This window comes from Scyliorhinus torazame, chromosome 14 (assembly GCF_047496885.1).
Source record: "Scyliorhinus torazame isolate Kashiwa2021f chromosome 14, sScyTor2.1, whole genome shotgun sequence".
Lineage (NCBI taxonomy): Eukaryota > Metazoa > Chordata > Chondrichthyes > Carcharhiniformes > Scyliorhinidae > Scyliorhinus > Scyliorhinus torazame.
In genome coordinates this window covers 163,539,129-163,556,400 of record NC_092720.1, presented here as the reverse complement: position 1 = coordinate 163,556,400, position 17,272 = coordinate 163,539,129, and the positions used below count along the sequence as shown (strand labels likewise).

General features: G+C 44.4%; 1 protein-coding gene across 1 annotated transcript; it reads right to left on the bottom strand.

Annotated features, from left to right (window-relative positions):
• Window positions 1-9,704: 9,704 nt before the first annotated feature.
• LOC140389204 (uncharacterized) lies at window positions 9,705-13,338 on the bottom strand. Its single transcript, XM_072473376.1, has 2 exons — window positions 13,069-13,338; window positions 9,705-11,766 (listed from the first exon to the last, which is right to left on the bottom strand). The coding sequence occupies exon 2, from the start codon at window positions 11,293-11,295 to the stop codon at window positions 9,943-9,945; it is 1,353 nt and encodes a 450-aa protein (XP_072329477.1). The 5' UTR covers window positions 11,296-11,766; window positions 13,069-13,338; the 3' UTR covers window positions 9,705-9,942.
• Window positions 13,339-17,272: the final 3,934 nt, after the last annotated feature.

Here is a 17,272-nt window from a genome sequence, read left to right as displayed (position 1 = left end):
CACCAGGGTCCCAGGTTCAATTCCAGCCTTGGGTCACTGTGTGGTGTTTGCATGTTCTCCCCGTGTCTGCATGGGTTTCCTCCAGTATTCCGGTTACCTCCCACAGTCCAAAGATCTGCAGGTTAGGTGGATTGGCCATGCTAAATTTCCCCTTAGTGTCCAGGGATCTGTAGGTTAGGTTCAGGGGATATTGGGATAGAGTAGGTGGAGTGATCTTTCAGAGTGTCGGTGCAGACTCGATGGGCCGAATGGCCTCTTTCTGCACTGTAGGGATTCTATTCTATGATTCTATGTGCAACAAATCACGATCAACCAAATCAACCTTCCATGCACATCAACATATACATACAGGAGAAACCGTTCAAGTGTGAGGTGTGTGACAAATCTTTCTCATGGTCATCCCAACTCTTGCTGCATCAGAGGATCCACATAGGGGAGTAACTCTTCAGCTGAGAGGTTGGCAATAAAGCTTTCCTGGTGTTTTTGAAGCTCCTTGGACACCAGACAATCCACACAGAGGAAAAATGCCTCAGGAGCACGTGTTGCAATCCTTTTACCGTAACCTTTGATCTCTTGAGGACATCATCAGATCCACACTGCCCCTTAAGAAGTGAAAATGAGTCTAAAATATCACAATGCAGAATGCATGTTTATGCAGAGTTAAAACAGACTGGAAGATTTACCTAGCTTGGAGCTCGAGTAATGAATGAACAGTGTAACCCTCATCATGAAAGGCAGTTCCGGGATTAGAAATCACTCAGCTGAGAAAGTAAAATGAAGCAACCCCTTTGGAAGCTGGGAACAGCTGTAAACTGTTTGTTATTAGAAATGTAACTCCCTGGAAATCGTAATGTGATAAGTAAAACATTTCTAAAGTTTAATATATAAGTTGCCAGCAAAAGAAAATATTGTTTTGTCAATAATATTTTTGTCTGATCACTTGACAGTGATAAAAGTTACTTAAAAGTTTCAAAATATTAAATTTTGACCTGGCATGCTTTCAGCTATTTATTGGAAATTATCTGTCTCCATGGAGATTGTAACCCAAGAAAAGGCCCCCATTGCTACTCAATCTGAAAGTCCCCGGAGGTCGGTGTTAGGACTCCTGCTCTTTCTGATTTATATTAACAACATAGACCTTGGTGAACTGGGCATAATTTCATATTTTAGAGACAATTGGATACTTAAAATCATTGTGAACTGTGAGGAGGAGAGTGAGGAACTTCAAGAGTCGAGAGACAGGATACAGGATGGTGAAATGGGCGGAGAAGTGGCAGAATAAATTTAATGGAATGACATATGAAGTGATTCATTTTGGTAGGAAGGACACAGTGAGACAAGATACAATAAAGTGTACAGAGCAGAGGGACCTGGGAGTACAAGTACATAAATCATTGAAGGTGGCAGGACAGGTTCAGAGAGCGGTTAATAAAGCAATTGGCATCCTGGGCTTTATCAATAGGGATGTGGAGAATAAAAAAAGAAATTGTTAAATCCGTGTAAAACACTGATTCAGACCCAATTATAGAATTTACAGTGCAGAAGGAGGCCATTCGGCCCATCGAGTCTGCACCAGCCCAGTTCTGGGCACGGCACTTTAGGACAGATGTGAAGGCATTAAAAAGAGTGCAGAAAAGATTCATGAGAATGTTTCCAGGAATGAGTAACTTCATTTTCAAAGACAGATTGGAGAAGTTGGGACAGTTCTCCTTGGAAAAGAGAAGACGGAGAGGAGATTTGATTTAGGTTTTCAAAATCATAAGGGGTCTGGAATAGACAGGGAGAAATTGTTCTCATTGGTGGAAGGATTGAGAACCAGAGGGAGCAGATTTAAGGTAATTGGGAAAAGAAACAATGGAGACGTAAGGAAAAACTGCTTCACACAGCGAGTGGTTAGGATCTGGAATGTACTGTCTGAGAGTGTGGTGGAGGCAGGTTCACACAGCGAGTGGTTAGGATCTGGAATACACTGTGAGAGTGGTGAAGGCAGGTTCACACAGTGAGTGGTTATGATCTAGAATGCCCCGTCTGAGGGTTTGGTGTGACACGTTCACACCAGCGAGTGGTTAGGATCTGGATTCAACTGTCTGAGAGTGTGGTGCCGGCAGGATCACACAGCGACTGGTTAGCATCTGGAATGCACTGTCTGAGAGTGTGGTGGAGACAAGTTCACGTAGTGAGTGGTTAGGATCTGGAAAATACTGTCTGAGAGTGGTGGGGCACGTTCACACAGCGAGTGGTTAGGATCTGGAATGCACTGTGTGGTGGAGTGTGACAAATGGACAAATTTAGGAATATTGGATTCTAAATATTGAGACAATTTAAGGGTTAAAAGTCTGGGTGGCATGCTGGCACAGTGGTTAGCACTGCTGCCTCACTGTACCAGGGACCCGAGTTCGATTCCGACCTTGGGTTACTGTCTGTGTGGAATTTGCATGTTCTCCCCATGTCTACCTGGGTTTCCCCTGGGTGCCCCAGTTGCCTCCCACAGTCTAAAGATGTGCAAGGGAAGTAGATTGGTTCTGCTAAATTTCCCCTCAGTGTCCAAAGTTTAGTTGGGGTAATAGGGAAAGGGCAGGGGAGTGGGCTTGGGTAGAGTGCTCTTTCAGAGGGTTGGTTTAGAGTCGATGGGTCAAATGGCCTCCTCTACTGTAGGGGTTCTATGATTCTATAGTGTGTTTGACTGCAGTGGTCAAAGGATTCTGTTTTGTAAAGCCTGGGATCTTCTAGGAGCCAGAGGTGAAATTGACTAAAGGAATGTGGGGTTTCAGTCTGGGCTAATGCACTGTGGTTTGACTGGAGAAAGTCCCTGAGGAGTTGATGTACTTTCAGTCTGTAGAGTTCATTTGTTTTTCAGCTTGGGATGACGATGGCATTGCTGGATGCAATGCAGATAGGTAGTTTTGAATAAGGTTTTGGAGAGAAAATATCTGTCTGACATGGAGTCCACAATTCTCTCACAGTAGGATAGTTATAAAAGAGTAATAATAATTAAAGCAGACCAGTCTTGTCTCGGGACAAGGAAGAAGCTTAAACACACCAGGTTAACCAGTGTTTTGAAGATATTCAGCCAGACTCTGAAAGGTTTTAACAGGAGCCAAGTCTGTTATGTAAAGCAAGTATTAATCTATGCCCTGCTGTTTTTAAGATAAATTGAGTGCTGTATGTTTCTTTTCTTGTTTAATGGGAAATTGAGTAGTGGTATTTAAGGGGTTTTTGGGTGTGATGTTAAAGAGTTAAGATTGTATTCATAATAAAATATTGTTTGGAAAAAAAATACCAAATCCCTATTTCTTCATTCAATTACTCGGAACGAATTATTCCTTCCACAGACTCTTGGGATTTCAGTCCAGTATCCTGGACACTGTTGGGGACTGGTCTGGGATCGTAACAAAATTGGGGACATGTCCGGGATCTTAAGTATAATTCCTTGTTTGGCTTGGGGTTATTGAACATAAAGACAGTGAGTGTGTGTGGAACGATTGGATTCTTTGAAGGTTTGAAATTTAAATAGGGAGTGACTGGAGATGGTTTTTTTCTGTTGCAAAAAGTTTCCTAGGTTAGGAAGCGATGGTTTACAAAGGGAGGCTAAAGCAAAACTTTTATGTTTGGCAGAGAAGCTGAATTAACCTTATCTAAAGGAGTGAGGAAGATAGAGATAATACATGCCAAAGCTCAATATTTTAATTCATCAGAGGCAGTCTGAATCATTAGAATTGGCAAGAATTCAATTACAAATAGAAGTGAAGAAATTTGAAATAGAAGCAAAGGAAAATGAGAGATTGGCAATTGCAGAAGCAAAAGAAGAGGACGGAAAAGGAAAAAGAGAGAACGGAAAAGGAAAAAGAGTAGGCTTTTCAAAAGGAAATGGAAAGGAGGAATCCTGAGGTAGAAATGGAAAGATTAGCGAAGGAAGGGATAGGAAAAAGAGACAAAAATTAAACTTCGGAAACTGGCACTGTAAGGGGAGCATCAATTTAAAAGATTGAAGTTAAAGGCAGAAGCTGAGGAAGGTCTAGAGGAAGAAGAAATACTTCCTAGTTAAAAGCTCAGTAGGGATATGTTTGAATATATTCAAGCATTGTCAAGCTTTGATCAGAAAGATGTGGACGCCTTTTTCAAATGTTTAGCCATTTGAGAAAGTGGCTAAACAATTGAATTGGCCAAAAACCATGTCAGTGGTATTGGTCAAATAAAGTTGGTAAGTAGAGTCAGTGAAGTATTTGCATCACTATCAGAGTAAGGATCTAGGGATTATGATGAGGTGAGGCAAACCATATTAAGTGCATATGAACTAATGCCAGAAGCGTAGAAACAAAAGCTTAGAAATCTAAGGAAAGAATCAGGTCAGACATATATAGAATTCAAAAGAATTAAACAAAATAATTTTGATAGGTGGATAAGAGCATTAAAAATATACCAAATGTATGACGCTCTTGGGGAAATAATTATCTTGGAGGACTTTAAAGATTCACTTCCTGCAGTAGTGAGAACTCATAAGGAAGAGCAAAGAGTTAAAACTGCTAGACAGGCCGCAGAAATGAAAGCATTGCTTGAAAACAGATTGAAAACATGCTTAAGAATGACATCATCAAAGTTGCAGTGATTGGAGCTCACCTATTGTGATGATACCAATGTTACACGATTGTGTGTGACTATAGAAAAGTCAACATGGTTACAAAGTCAGATTCGTATTCTACTCGTCGTTTGGAAGACTTGTGTTGAAAAGATGGGAGAAATGAATTTTATTTCCAAACTTGAATTACTTAAAGGATACTGGCAAGTACCTTTATCAGACAGGGCAGAGGAAGTTTCAGCTTTTGTGATACCAAATGGTCTGCATCAGTTTAAAGTTATGCAATTCGGAATGAAGAATGCACCAGCAACATTCCAAAGATTAACGAACAAGGTCATTCCTCGGCTCAGCAGGTTAGGTGTACATTGATGATTTGGTGGTGTTCAGTCAAACGTGGAAGGAACATTTGGAATATTGAAAGGAATTGTTCAATCGACTACAGGAGGTTGGATTGGTGGTAAACTTGGCTAAAAGTGAATTTGCAAAAGCTCAAGTCACATTCTTAGGCCATATCATTGGTCATAGTCAGATGGCCCGACAGAACGTGAAAACGAAAACTTTTGGAGAGTTTCCAATATTTTCAACGAGGTTAGGAGTTGTGAGATTTATGAGGTATGAGTGGTTTCTATTGATAATTCATACCAGATTTTAGCAGTAAGCTTGCTCCACTAACTGAAATTCTGAAAAAGCACAGAAAATTTCAAGTGGATGTAAGCATGTCAAGAGGCATTCGACAATCAGAAAACTTAACCACTGCACCAGTGTTGACAACACCTAATTATGCGAAGCAATTTAAGGTGGCAATTGATGTGAATGTTGGTGCTGTACTCTTGCAGGAAGATAAAAGAATAAGCTGCCTGTTGTTTATTTTTCTCAGAAACTAAATATTAATCAAACCAAATATTAGACCAAGCATGCATAAGGAGCATGAAGGAGATAACAGGAAATCACATTTATCCTAAGTGTTAGATAGTACAACTTCATGCACCACCCTCCCCAACTTAAGGCTTCCCAGCACTGAGTATACTTGTGGCACTATTTAGATATTCTGCAACTACCTGACATGCGATATAGTTCACATTAATAATAATAATAATAATAATAATAATTGTTTATTGTCACAAGTAGGCTCCAGTGAAGTTACTGTGTAAAGCCCCGAGTCGCCACATTCCGGCGCCTGTTCGGGGAGGCTGGTCCGGGAATTGAACCCACGCTGCTGCCTTGTTCTGCATTACAAGCCAGCTGTTTAGCCCACTGTGCTAAACCAGCCCATTAGGAATGTTCTTACCAAAATGTGAATAAGTACAGCTTAAAATATGAGATACTGAAACATCATGCGTTATTAGTGTTCGAAAACAAGGATAGTTTGAGCAGCAGATCAGGTGGGGATTTAAATCTGTCATTGTCCCATCTGAATAAAACTCACTTATTGTACCTGCTGTCCCTGGTAAATGTTTAACAGAAATTATTCGTGTGGGGATAGCATTCTTCATCCTCGGAGGCTTTCAAACTGAATCTATCTCTCCTCCCCTCTCACCACCTCCAGCATTATAAAGATAAAAGGAGCCAATAAAAAGATTTTTTTTAAAAATAAAGATAAAAGGAACAAGAGAGAAAGTTCACCATTTTATTGCTGCCATAAATGGAAAAAAGGCAGAGACTCCAAAAAATATTAATGTAATTATTATATTAACAACAAAAACAGAAAATACTGGACAATCTCAGCAGGTCTGACAGCATCTATGGAAAGAGAAGGGAGCTAACGTTTTGAGTCTGTATGACTTTGTCAAAGCTTGATTATATTAAACTAGTTTAACCATTTGGGGCAGCACGGTAGCATTGTGGATAACACAATTGCATCACAACTCCAGGGTCCCAGGTTCGATTCCGGCTTGGGTCACTGTCTGTGCGGAGTCTGCACAGCCTCCCCGTGTGTGCGTGGGTTTCCTCCGGGTGCTCCGGTTTCCTCCCACAGTCCAAAGATGTGCAGGTTAGGTGGATTGGCCATGATAAATTGCCCTTAGTGTCCAAAATTGCCCTTAGTGTTGGGTGGGGTTACTGGGTTAAGGGGATAGGGTGGACGTGTTGACCTTGGGTAGGGTGCTCTTTCCAAGAGCCGGTGCAGACTCGATGGGCCGAATGGCCTCCTTCTGCACTGTAAATTCTATGATTTCTCTTGTTTCTGTGACATACTGAAATAAACTATTATCTGTGGGCCTGTAGTTTGCGGAAATGTTTTCTGGCCATAGCCTGTAGACTGGAGTCATGAAAATAACTGACTGTTGCTGCCTGAACAGCCAAAACTCTTGAGTGTAATTTGAAGAACTGTCTCAAACAGGCACAATCGGCAGAAACGTACCACTCACATTATCCCCATCTGGGGCCGTGGTCATTTCTGTGGTTGGTGCCAGCTTCCTGGGTGATGTTTCATAAACCAACATTAAAGATAATGAGTGATCAATTTATGTTTGATGTAACTTAGAATTTAAATTCAATTTCAGCCAGGTTATGCTCATAAAACTGACACAAACTGGTGTAAACTCTCGACCACAACCTGTGCCCTTGTGATTCCTGCATATTTGTCAAGGGTTTATGCTGAAGCAAATATTTTTAAATATTGTGTACGACCAATTGAAACAGTTTTATTTTTGCAAGGGACATTGTGATGTGATTGACTTCATGATCAATGAAGTGTGTAAACATCGACAGGATAATTTCTTCACTCATTTTACATGTTTCTGTTTCAATAAATGGTGAGTGGGGTTTGTACAGGGACCACCACCCGATGGCCGGCGCCATCCACACCTGGTCGCTGCCGGCATGCACAGCGTGGGAACGCTGGGGGGGGGCGGCCTGTGGGGGGGTAAGGGGGGTTCTTTCAACGGGGTAGGACTCAAAAGGGGTCTGGCCCGCGATCGGTGCCCACCGATCGGCGGGCCGGCCTCTCTGAAGGAGGACCTCCTTTCCTCCGCGCCCCGCAAGATCCATCCGACATCTTCTTGCGGGGCGGCCTCGGGGAGGACGGCAACCACGCATGCGAGCGCCGGCCAACCCGCGTATGTGCGGGCGACGGCAGTTATGCGGCGGATGACACGGCGCCACTTTTATGCAACGCCAATGCCCGACGCGCGCTGACGACGCTGCTTTCGTGACACGCCCCCCCGAGTTTCTCGCGGCCCCGATCCTAGCCCATTTTCGGGCCCTGAATTGGTCGAGATCGGGGCTGTTATCGCTGATGTCCTGATCAATATAGATCCCGCAATCAACATCACAAAAACAGATTATATGGTCATTATCACATTGCTATTTGTGGGAGCTGGCTGTGCCATATTTCCTACATTAACACAGTGACTTCACCAGAGAGCATTTCATTGGCTGTAAAGTGCTTTTAGACCCCGTGAGTTTGTGAAGTTGATATAAAGATTTTCTTTCTAGAAAACGCTATATCCGTGAACTGGAAATTCTAAACCTATTGATGGAGAAAGTATACCAGCCACAGTGACACTGACCAACTTTCCGGAATTCTCCGCCATTGGGATTTTCTGTTCCCACAGCAGCATACCCCCGCCCACGGGTTTCCCAGTGGTGTGGGGTGGTTACAATGGAAAATCGCATTGACAAGTGGCGGGAACAGAGAATCCTGCCAGCAGCAAATGGCACGCTGCCGGGAAACACACAGCTGGGGAACTGGAGAATTCAGCCCATCGTGTACAGGACTCGTGGCTGCTCCTGAGTGGTTCAGCGTATAGGTACACATCATGCTGACAAAACAGGGAGAATTTCTAAAAAGCAAATTTATTGTGAGTTATAAATCTATACAGATTGATGAAACAGCAGACAAACTCAATATTCAGGTTACATCAACTTCAAACTTCAAATCAACCAAAATAAAGCTTTTGAAAGTGACTCAAGATTTTTCCCAGAACATGAAAATGAATTTGGAAGAGTTTATGGTGAAAATATCACATCGTTATTACATCGAGGTTTGATGGGCTGAGGAAACTCAGGTCTGTAGAGACTCACCCCCACTCCCTCGCCATACTCAGGATAGTAGTCCTCCCAGATAGGAGAGGACAAACGTTACCCATGGTATTAGTCAAACACCCGTCACCTGAAGAGAATCTGTCTATAATTCACATCACCAACTAAAGCAGGGTCCGATTCGACCCCATGCCCACTTCTTAGAGCTGGCACACGTTAACACACAATCAGGGGAAACCCTTTCAGAATACTACAGGCAGAAGTTTCTTTAAAATGCCAACACTGTCTGATGGCTTTATTAAAGAACTCACATTGATAGGGTTTGTCCCGTGTCACCACATTGATGGACCAGGAGGTACACTGACTGTGTGAAAGCCTGGTCACACACTTCACATGCGAATTATTTCTCTCTAGTTTGAATCTGCTCGTGCTTCAAGAGGAGGGGGTGAAAGTCTTGTCACAAAATTGCATCTGAAGAATTTCTCTCCTTTGTAAATCATCTGATGTTGCAGAAGAGTTGAAGACATCACAAAATCTTTATTGTAAATCTCACACTTGAAGGGTCACTCTCCTGCATGGATTATCTGATGAAGTTCAATGAGTTTGTGATGTCTCTGTCACACACCTCACACTGGAAGATAATTTCCTCATTGTGGATGTGTCAGTGTTTAGTGGTGGATGTGTTTACGAACATTTGGTTGCACACTTCACACTTGGCCAGTATCTCCCCAGTGTGAACGGATGGGTGATTCACGAGAGTCAATAATCATGCAAATGTCCTGTTACCCTCACAATTGAACGGTTTATCCCCCAAGTGAATGCATTGGTGATTCAGGAGCGTTGATGAATTTGTGAAAGCTTTGTCGCACACCTCATACTTGGAACAGTTTCTCCCCAGTGTGCACACATTGATGCCCTCGGAAGAGAGATGAATGTGAGAATGATTTCTCACACACCTCACATATAAAAGGTTTCTCCCCTGTGTGAACGCGTCGATGATACATCAGGCCCAATGACTGTACAAAGCACTTGTCACACACCTCACACTTGAACGGCTTTTCCCCGGTGTGAATACGTCGGTGTTTCACAAGTGTTGATGAATGTGCGAAAGTTTGATCGTAGATCTCACACTTAAACGGTTTCTCTTCCATGAAGCTGCCCTTGTGTTTTCAATTCTATAACACATGCACCTTGTGTGCTAGAAAGAGACTGTATGAGCCTTTGGAGCCCTCCATACACTTGAACTGCCTCTTATCTGTAGGAATGAGTCAGTGGTTCATAAGATTCGATGAATGATTGAAACTGTCCCCACACTTGGAGCCCACTCACACTTCTTCCCAGCCTCACGCTGACTGATTGTAAGAATGATTTGTTGATCTCGTACATCAATGGTTCTCTGTGTGAATCATCCGGTGCCTCAGGAGAATAGAAGAGCGAGTGAACGCCTTGTTACAAACCTCACACCGAAAGGGTTTCTCCCCCGTGTGAATCCTCTGGTGTATCAGTAGGGCTGAAGACATGGCAAAAGCTTTATCACAAACCTCACACGTAAACGGTTTCTCTCCAGTGTGAATGCGTTGGTGGCTGCGGAGGCTTGATGACTGCGAGAATGATTTGTCACACACCTCACACGTGAATGGTTTCTCCCCCGTGTGGATCCTTTGATGAACCAGGAGTTTCGCTAACTGCCTGAAGGCTTTGTCACACACCCCACATTTGAACGGTCTCTCCCCGGTGTGAATGCTTTGGTGGACATGCAGCTCTGTTGACCGTGAGAATGATTTGTCACATACCTCACATGTGAATGGTTTCTCCCCTGTGTGAATGCGTTGGTGGTTGTGGAGGCTCGGTGACTGCGTGAAAGCCTTTCCACATGTCTTACACTTGAACGGTCGCTCCCCAGTGTGAATGCGTTTGTGCACACAGAGGTTGCGAGACCGTGAGAACGATTTGCCGCACACATCACATTTGAACAGTTTCTTCCCGGTGTGGATTGTCTGATGGAACAGCAGCTTCGATAAATGTGAGAATGATTTGTCACACACCTCACATTTGAATGGTTTCTCCCCTGTGTGAATCTGTTGGTGGACACGGAGGTTCGAAGACTGCGAGAATGATTTATTGCACACCTCACACGTGAATGGTTTCTCTCCTGTGTGAATGCGTTGGTGTGTGCGGAGGTTCGATGATTCTAAGAAAGGTTTGCCGCACACTTCACATTTGAATGGTTTCACCCTGGTGTCAATGCGTCGGTGCACACAAATGTCCAGTGACTGCGATTTGTCACTCACCTTGCCTGTGAATCGTTTCTCCCTGATGTGAATGCGTTGGTGATTCAAGAGGTGTGATGACTGCAAAAATGATTTGTCACACACCTCACATGTGAATGGTCTCTCCCCTGTGTGAACACGTTGGTGTACCCGGAGGGCCGAGGACCATGAGAATGTCTTGTTGCATACTTCGCATGTGAATGGTCTCTCCCCTTGGTGAATGCGTTGGTGTGTGCAGAGGTTCGATAACCTTGAGAAAGATTTGTTGCATACCTTGCATGTGAATGGTTTCTCACCAGTGTGAATCCTCTGATGCTCCAGTAGATGCGATGACTGAGAGAATGATTTGTCACACACCTTGCACATAAATCGCTTCTCTGCCATGTGAATCTTCTGGTGTCTCAGGAGTTTAATAGTGTCCACAAAAGCTTTATTGCACACCTCACATTTCAATTGTTTCTCTTCCATGTGGCTGCCCTTGTCTTAGCACTGGTTGTTACGATTTACCTTGTGTGCAAGGAAACCTTCTGAGTCATTGGACCGCTCTTCACACACCTGAAACTTGAAACGGCCCTCACCTGTACGAATGAGTCAGCGGTTCATGAGGCTCGATCAATGACTGAAGCTCTCACTACACTAGAAACCCTTCTTCCCAGCTTCACTCTGACCGATTGCCCACAGCCCAACCTTCAGAAAGGTTGGTTCTGATGGAAGGTTCCACACCACTGACCAGTTTCAGATCTGATGCTATGTCAAAGCTCCCCGACCCAACCGATTTCCAGATGAAGGTTTCATTGCCCAACATTCTCTGTGTTGCTCAATGCTGTGAAGAGACTGGATGGCTGCCCACAGTTGTGCAACTGTTCCTTGGGTGGTGGTCAGGATCTATCTGCAGTGTCTATGCTCTCTTAATCTCTGGTGTAGTACGGTGCAATCCTTCTGTAAAACAGGAAAAGGAAACATCAATTCCTCCAATTCCCTCTCTTCCTTTACTGAAGGGGCTGACTCCTTGGTTAGCGATTGTTCCACAGTGTGTGCCAGTCTGCTGGTCCCCTGTGTGGGGATCAAATGCAAGTACTTTCTTTTTCCTCACTTGTCTGTCACACATCCTCTGTTTCCAATCGGGATACTGGATAGTGACCATAGACCATACAGTGCACAAGGAGGCCATTCGGCCCATCGAGTATGCACCGACACACTTAAGCCCTCACTTCCCCCCTTTCCCCGTAACCCAATAACCCCTCCTAACCTTTTTGGTCACTAAGGGCAATGTATCATGGCCAATCCACCTATCCTGCACGTCTTTGGACTGTGGGAGGAAACCGGAGCACCCGGAGGAAACCCACGCAGACACGGGGAGAACGTGCAGACTCCTCACAGACAGTGACCCAGCGGGGAATCGAACCTGGGACCCTGGCGCTGTGAAGCCACAGTGCTAATCACTTGTGCTACCGTACTGCCCAAAACCAGGAGCAGAAAAACGAGACTACTCGCTCCTGCCCAGATCTCCATCTTCCCAGGACAATGGAAAAGATCATCGGGCAAAATATAAAATAGGCTATCAAGTCACGATGAACTCGATTTATGATGGCGAAGGCTAGTTTTACCCTTGGAGTATGTGTTTAATATAAAAATACTCAGGAGAAATGTTAATTCAATGGCGATTTTGAAATTTTCTCTTGTATTCCCAAATAATTAGAAGAAACATACACTGGACAGGAAGTGCTGGAAGCTCAGGAAAATATTGCTTCAGAGTAGCTGATTGAACGGTTTGGGTTTATCCTGGGAAATTAGACACACTGCACTCACTCAGACTGCACATCCCAAATTCAGCTCTCACACACAGCACTGGGCTAAAATGACAAATCCAAACCCAGGCTTTTGGGAAAGGCCTTCAGGTAAAACCTTCAAAGAAGACTTTAAAATACATTTCAATAAATGTTTCTCTGCCCCTCCCAGATAATTACACCTCACCTTCTCATATTCAACAATGACCCATTAACAAAACTCAGCCTGTAAATCAGAAGGGAAATGCTTCCAATAAACACCCTCAATATCCAACACACAGCCAATCAAACAGCTCAGCACAAAGCACCGAGTAAACAGGTCTCTGAGCTGGATCTTGTCACACAGCATAAGGGGCATTTCCACACCTGATTGTCCACAGGATAGTCAGACTGCCTGAACATTAGTGTGGATATTGTGCAATGTAATTCTTCTAAATTCTGCTCCTTCACTCACCATCTCCTGACTTGGTTTGGAGTCCCTACAGGAAGTGAAGCAGCTGTGGTAGAGGAAGAGGAGAGAATGGGCAGAGTGGGTGGGCTCTCTGATTGACGTCTCTCACAGACAATCCAAATATTTCTGCAGGAACAGGAGTTTCCTGAAGTTTGGGAAACTGACCGGGGAAACGGAGGCGACTTTGAGCAGCAGCTCAGGTGGGGATTTAAACTTGTCATTGTCCCATCTGAATAAAACCTCACTTATTGCAGCTGCTGTCTCAGTTCCCCTGGTAAATGTGTGACAGAGATTTCTAGTGTGGGAACAGCATTCTTCATCCTCGGAGGCTTCCAAACTGACAACATCAGTGTGGGATGTGTAGCCTCGGATGTGTTTGACAGCAGATCAGAAAAGGCAGACCCACAGCATCCAAGGCAGCGATAACGTCCAGAAGTGGGATCAGCACATGCACAGAGGGAGACAGGAGAGAGGGGCACGTGAGGGAGAGGTACAGCAGACAGGGGGAGAGGAGTACAGGCTGATGGCCAGGGTGGGAGGGGGTGAGGGGTAGCTGGGAGAGGCCTCTCGAGTGAGGGTTGTCAGAGATGGGCATGGGAGTGGGAGGTACAGTGAAGATAGCTGGAGAGGAGATGTAGCTCGTGCTTGAGGACTGAGACTATGAATGACGGTTGCTCTTGGGGAATCTATTTGCTCTGGGATTGACTGTTCAGAGCGTAATTTAGGGAGTGACTGCTGGGGCCACATCCCATCTTTGAAGACAGACACTGACTCAAATACATCAAAGCTATTTGCCTCAACCATTCCCTGTGGGAGACAGTTTCCCATTCTAATTATTCTCTCGGGAAAGAGGTTTCTCCCAAATTGTTCATTGGATTTATTATTATTGACCATCTTATATTCCTGGACTCTAGTAAAGGACTCCCCCAGACTTTCCATTTCCCCCAAAATTCTTAATTTTATAATTAATCATGTTAAAGATTTCTATGATATCCCCTCTGAGCCTTCTCTTTTCTAGGGAAAAGAGTGCAAGACTGTTCAGCCTTTCCTGCCAATTACAATTTCTCAATTCTCAGTGTCATCCTTATCATTGTGTCCGTATTGGAACAGAGGGCGTGAGACAGTCAAATGAGAAAAAAGATCTGATCCCCACACGGGAATAGCAGACTGACACTCACTGTGGAACAGTGTCTAACTGAGGAGTCAGTCCCTTCAGCAAAGGTGGAGAGGGAGTTGGGGGAAATCATGTTTCCTTTTCCTGTTTTGCAGAAGGATTGCTCTGCACTACACCAGAAATTACAGAGAGGATAGACACCACAGATAGAACCTGATCATCACCCAAGGAACAACTGCACATCTGTGGGAAGACATCCAGTTTCTTTCCAGCATTGCTCAACACAGAGAAGGTGGAGCAGTGAAAGCATCATCTGGAAATCAGTTGGGTCAGGGGAGCTTTGACATATCATTAGATCTGAAACTGGTCAGTGGTGTGGAACCTTCCATCAAAACCAACCTTTCTGAAGGTTCGGCTATGGGTGATCGGTCAGGGTGAGGATAGGAAGAAGTGCGAGTGGGCTCCAAGTGTGGTGAGAACTTTGATCATTCATCAAGCTTCATGAATCTCTGACAAGTGAGGACCTGTTCAAATGTGAGGTAGAGTCCACGGGCTCTAACACACAAGGTGCATTTGATGTAAACTGCTAAGACAAGGAGAGCCACACAACAGAGAAACTGTTCAAGCGTGAGATCAAGCCTTCGCAAACCTTTCAACACCGGAGTACCATCGACACACTCACACTGAGGAGAAACCATTCACAAGCAAATTCTTCTCCAAAACAGGGAACATCCGTATCCATCAATGCATTCACACGGGGAAGAAACCATTCATGTGTGAAGTATGCAACAAATAATTCTCAGTCATCAACGCTGCATGTGCACCAACGCTTTCACACAGGAGAGAAATCATTCATGTGTGATAAATCATGCTCACAGCTCCACACGCATCAATGGAATCACACAGGGGAGGAGCCATTCACCTGCAAAGTGTGCGACAAATCCTTCTAAAAATTCTGCTTACCTCCACACACACAAAAGCATTCACACGGGGGAGACGCCATTCACATGTGGGGTTTGCAACAAATCATTCTTAGAGCCAACGACCCTCCTCATACACCAACACGTTCACACCAGAGAAACCGTATACCTGCGAAGTGTGCAACAAATCATTCATAGAATCATAGTATTTACAGTGCAGAAGGAGACCATTCGGCCCATCAAGTCTGCACTGGCCCTTGGAAAGAGCACCTTATCCAAGCCCACACCTCCACCCTATCCCGGTAACCCCACCCAATCTTTTTGGACACTAAGGGCAATTTAGCATGGCCAATCCATCTAACCTGCACCTCTTTGGACTGAGAGGAAACCGGAGCACCCGGAGGAAACCCATGCAGACACGCGGAAAACGTGCAGACTCCGCACAGACAGTGACCCAAGCCGGGAATTGAACCTGGGACCCTGGAGCTGTGAAGCAACTGTGCTAACAACTGTGCTACAGTGCTGCCCTTCTTGGATCTATCGACTCCGCGTACACCGACGCATTCACACAGGCGAGAAACCATTCAGGCGTTAGGTTTCTAAGAAAGCTTTCACCCATCCTCCAATCTCCTGATGCATCAACATTTTCACACAGGGGAGAAACCATCATGTGTGATGTGTCTGTCAAACCAATCTCACACTTACTGAACCTCTGTGCACCTCAAGGCATTTATACAGGGGTGGAACTGGTTAAGTATGATGAGTGAGGTAGAAGGAGCCTCCTCCACTATCAGACCATCCACACAGGAGGAATACCCCTCAATCATGAGGTTTGCGATAAAACATTTGTCGTGTCTATGAGTCTCCTGCAACACCAGAGGATTTACATAGGGAGAAACCGTTCAGCTGTGATATTTCTGATAAGCATTTCACCCACTCCTCTGATCTCCTAAAGGACCAGAGGATGCACAATGGTGAGAAACCATTCACGTGTGAGGTGTGTGTTGAGGATCTCAGACAGTCAGTGTATTCATCAATGCACTCACACAGGGGACGATCCCGATCAGTGTGAGTCCTGTAATAAAACCCTCACACAGTTGTCAGATCCATGACGACTCCATGAGGAGGCGTCAAAACTGAATCTCTAATTTGCCTCTCCAGGTCTGACTCTGAATTTAGGAAGATTAAGGAATCTTCTCAATGTCTTTGTTTATGCATTTATGTTTTTTTAAAAGGAGGCTCATTTTTATTGAGTTAAAAGCCACCGAGTTAAAGGAAGCAATTCTTTTGAAAGGGTAAGCAGTAATATAATAATAATAATAGTTTATTGTCACAAGTAGGCTTCAATTAAGTTACTGTGAAAAGCTCCTTGTCGCCACATTCCGGTGCCTGTTCAGGGAGGCTGGTACGGAAATTGAACCCGCGCTGCTGGCCTTGTTCTGCATTACAAGCCAGCTGTTTAACCCACTGTGCTAAACCAGCCCCTACTGGAGGTAGTTATGTTTTTAGCCAAATTAAAAGGTCAATAGTGAAAGGTAAAAAGAGAGTTCATGATCGATGAGTTATTTGCTAGTTAAAATTCTAGAGGCTGGCTTGAAGTCCGTGTAACTGCACTTGCTGCAGGCAATTTAATTTCTTAATGTGTAATCCGTCTTTTCCCAAAATCAAACAGTTTATCCCTGAAATTCCCTTCGATGGAAACTCACTATCTCTGTGCTGGATTTTCAGGCAGTACAGGTAGGGCTTTAATTTGAGACAGTGAGATAGGACTTTACTGCTTCATTGGCAATACCTCCAGACCACTGCTGCCTCTGAGCCCCAGTAGCTGTGAAAGTGAAAAATGATTACTTGTCACATGACCTTCTGTTCCCACGATTTAAGAAAAGGTTGTCTACGTGAGAGTTCAAAGTTTTACCTGATTTGGCGATGGATGGCTAAACCAGTTGTGACCAGATAGGGGCTGGTTTAGCACAGTGGGCTAAATCGCTGGCTTGTAATGCAGAACACAGCCAGCAGCGCAGGTTCAATTCCCGTACCAGCCTCCCCGAGCTGGCGCCGGAATGTGGAGATGAGAGGCTTTCCACAGTAACTTCATTGAAGCCTACTTGTGACAATAAGTTATTATTATACGCTCAGATCTTTAACCTTTTGGACTTAAAAAGCAGGATGATCA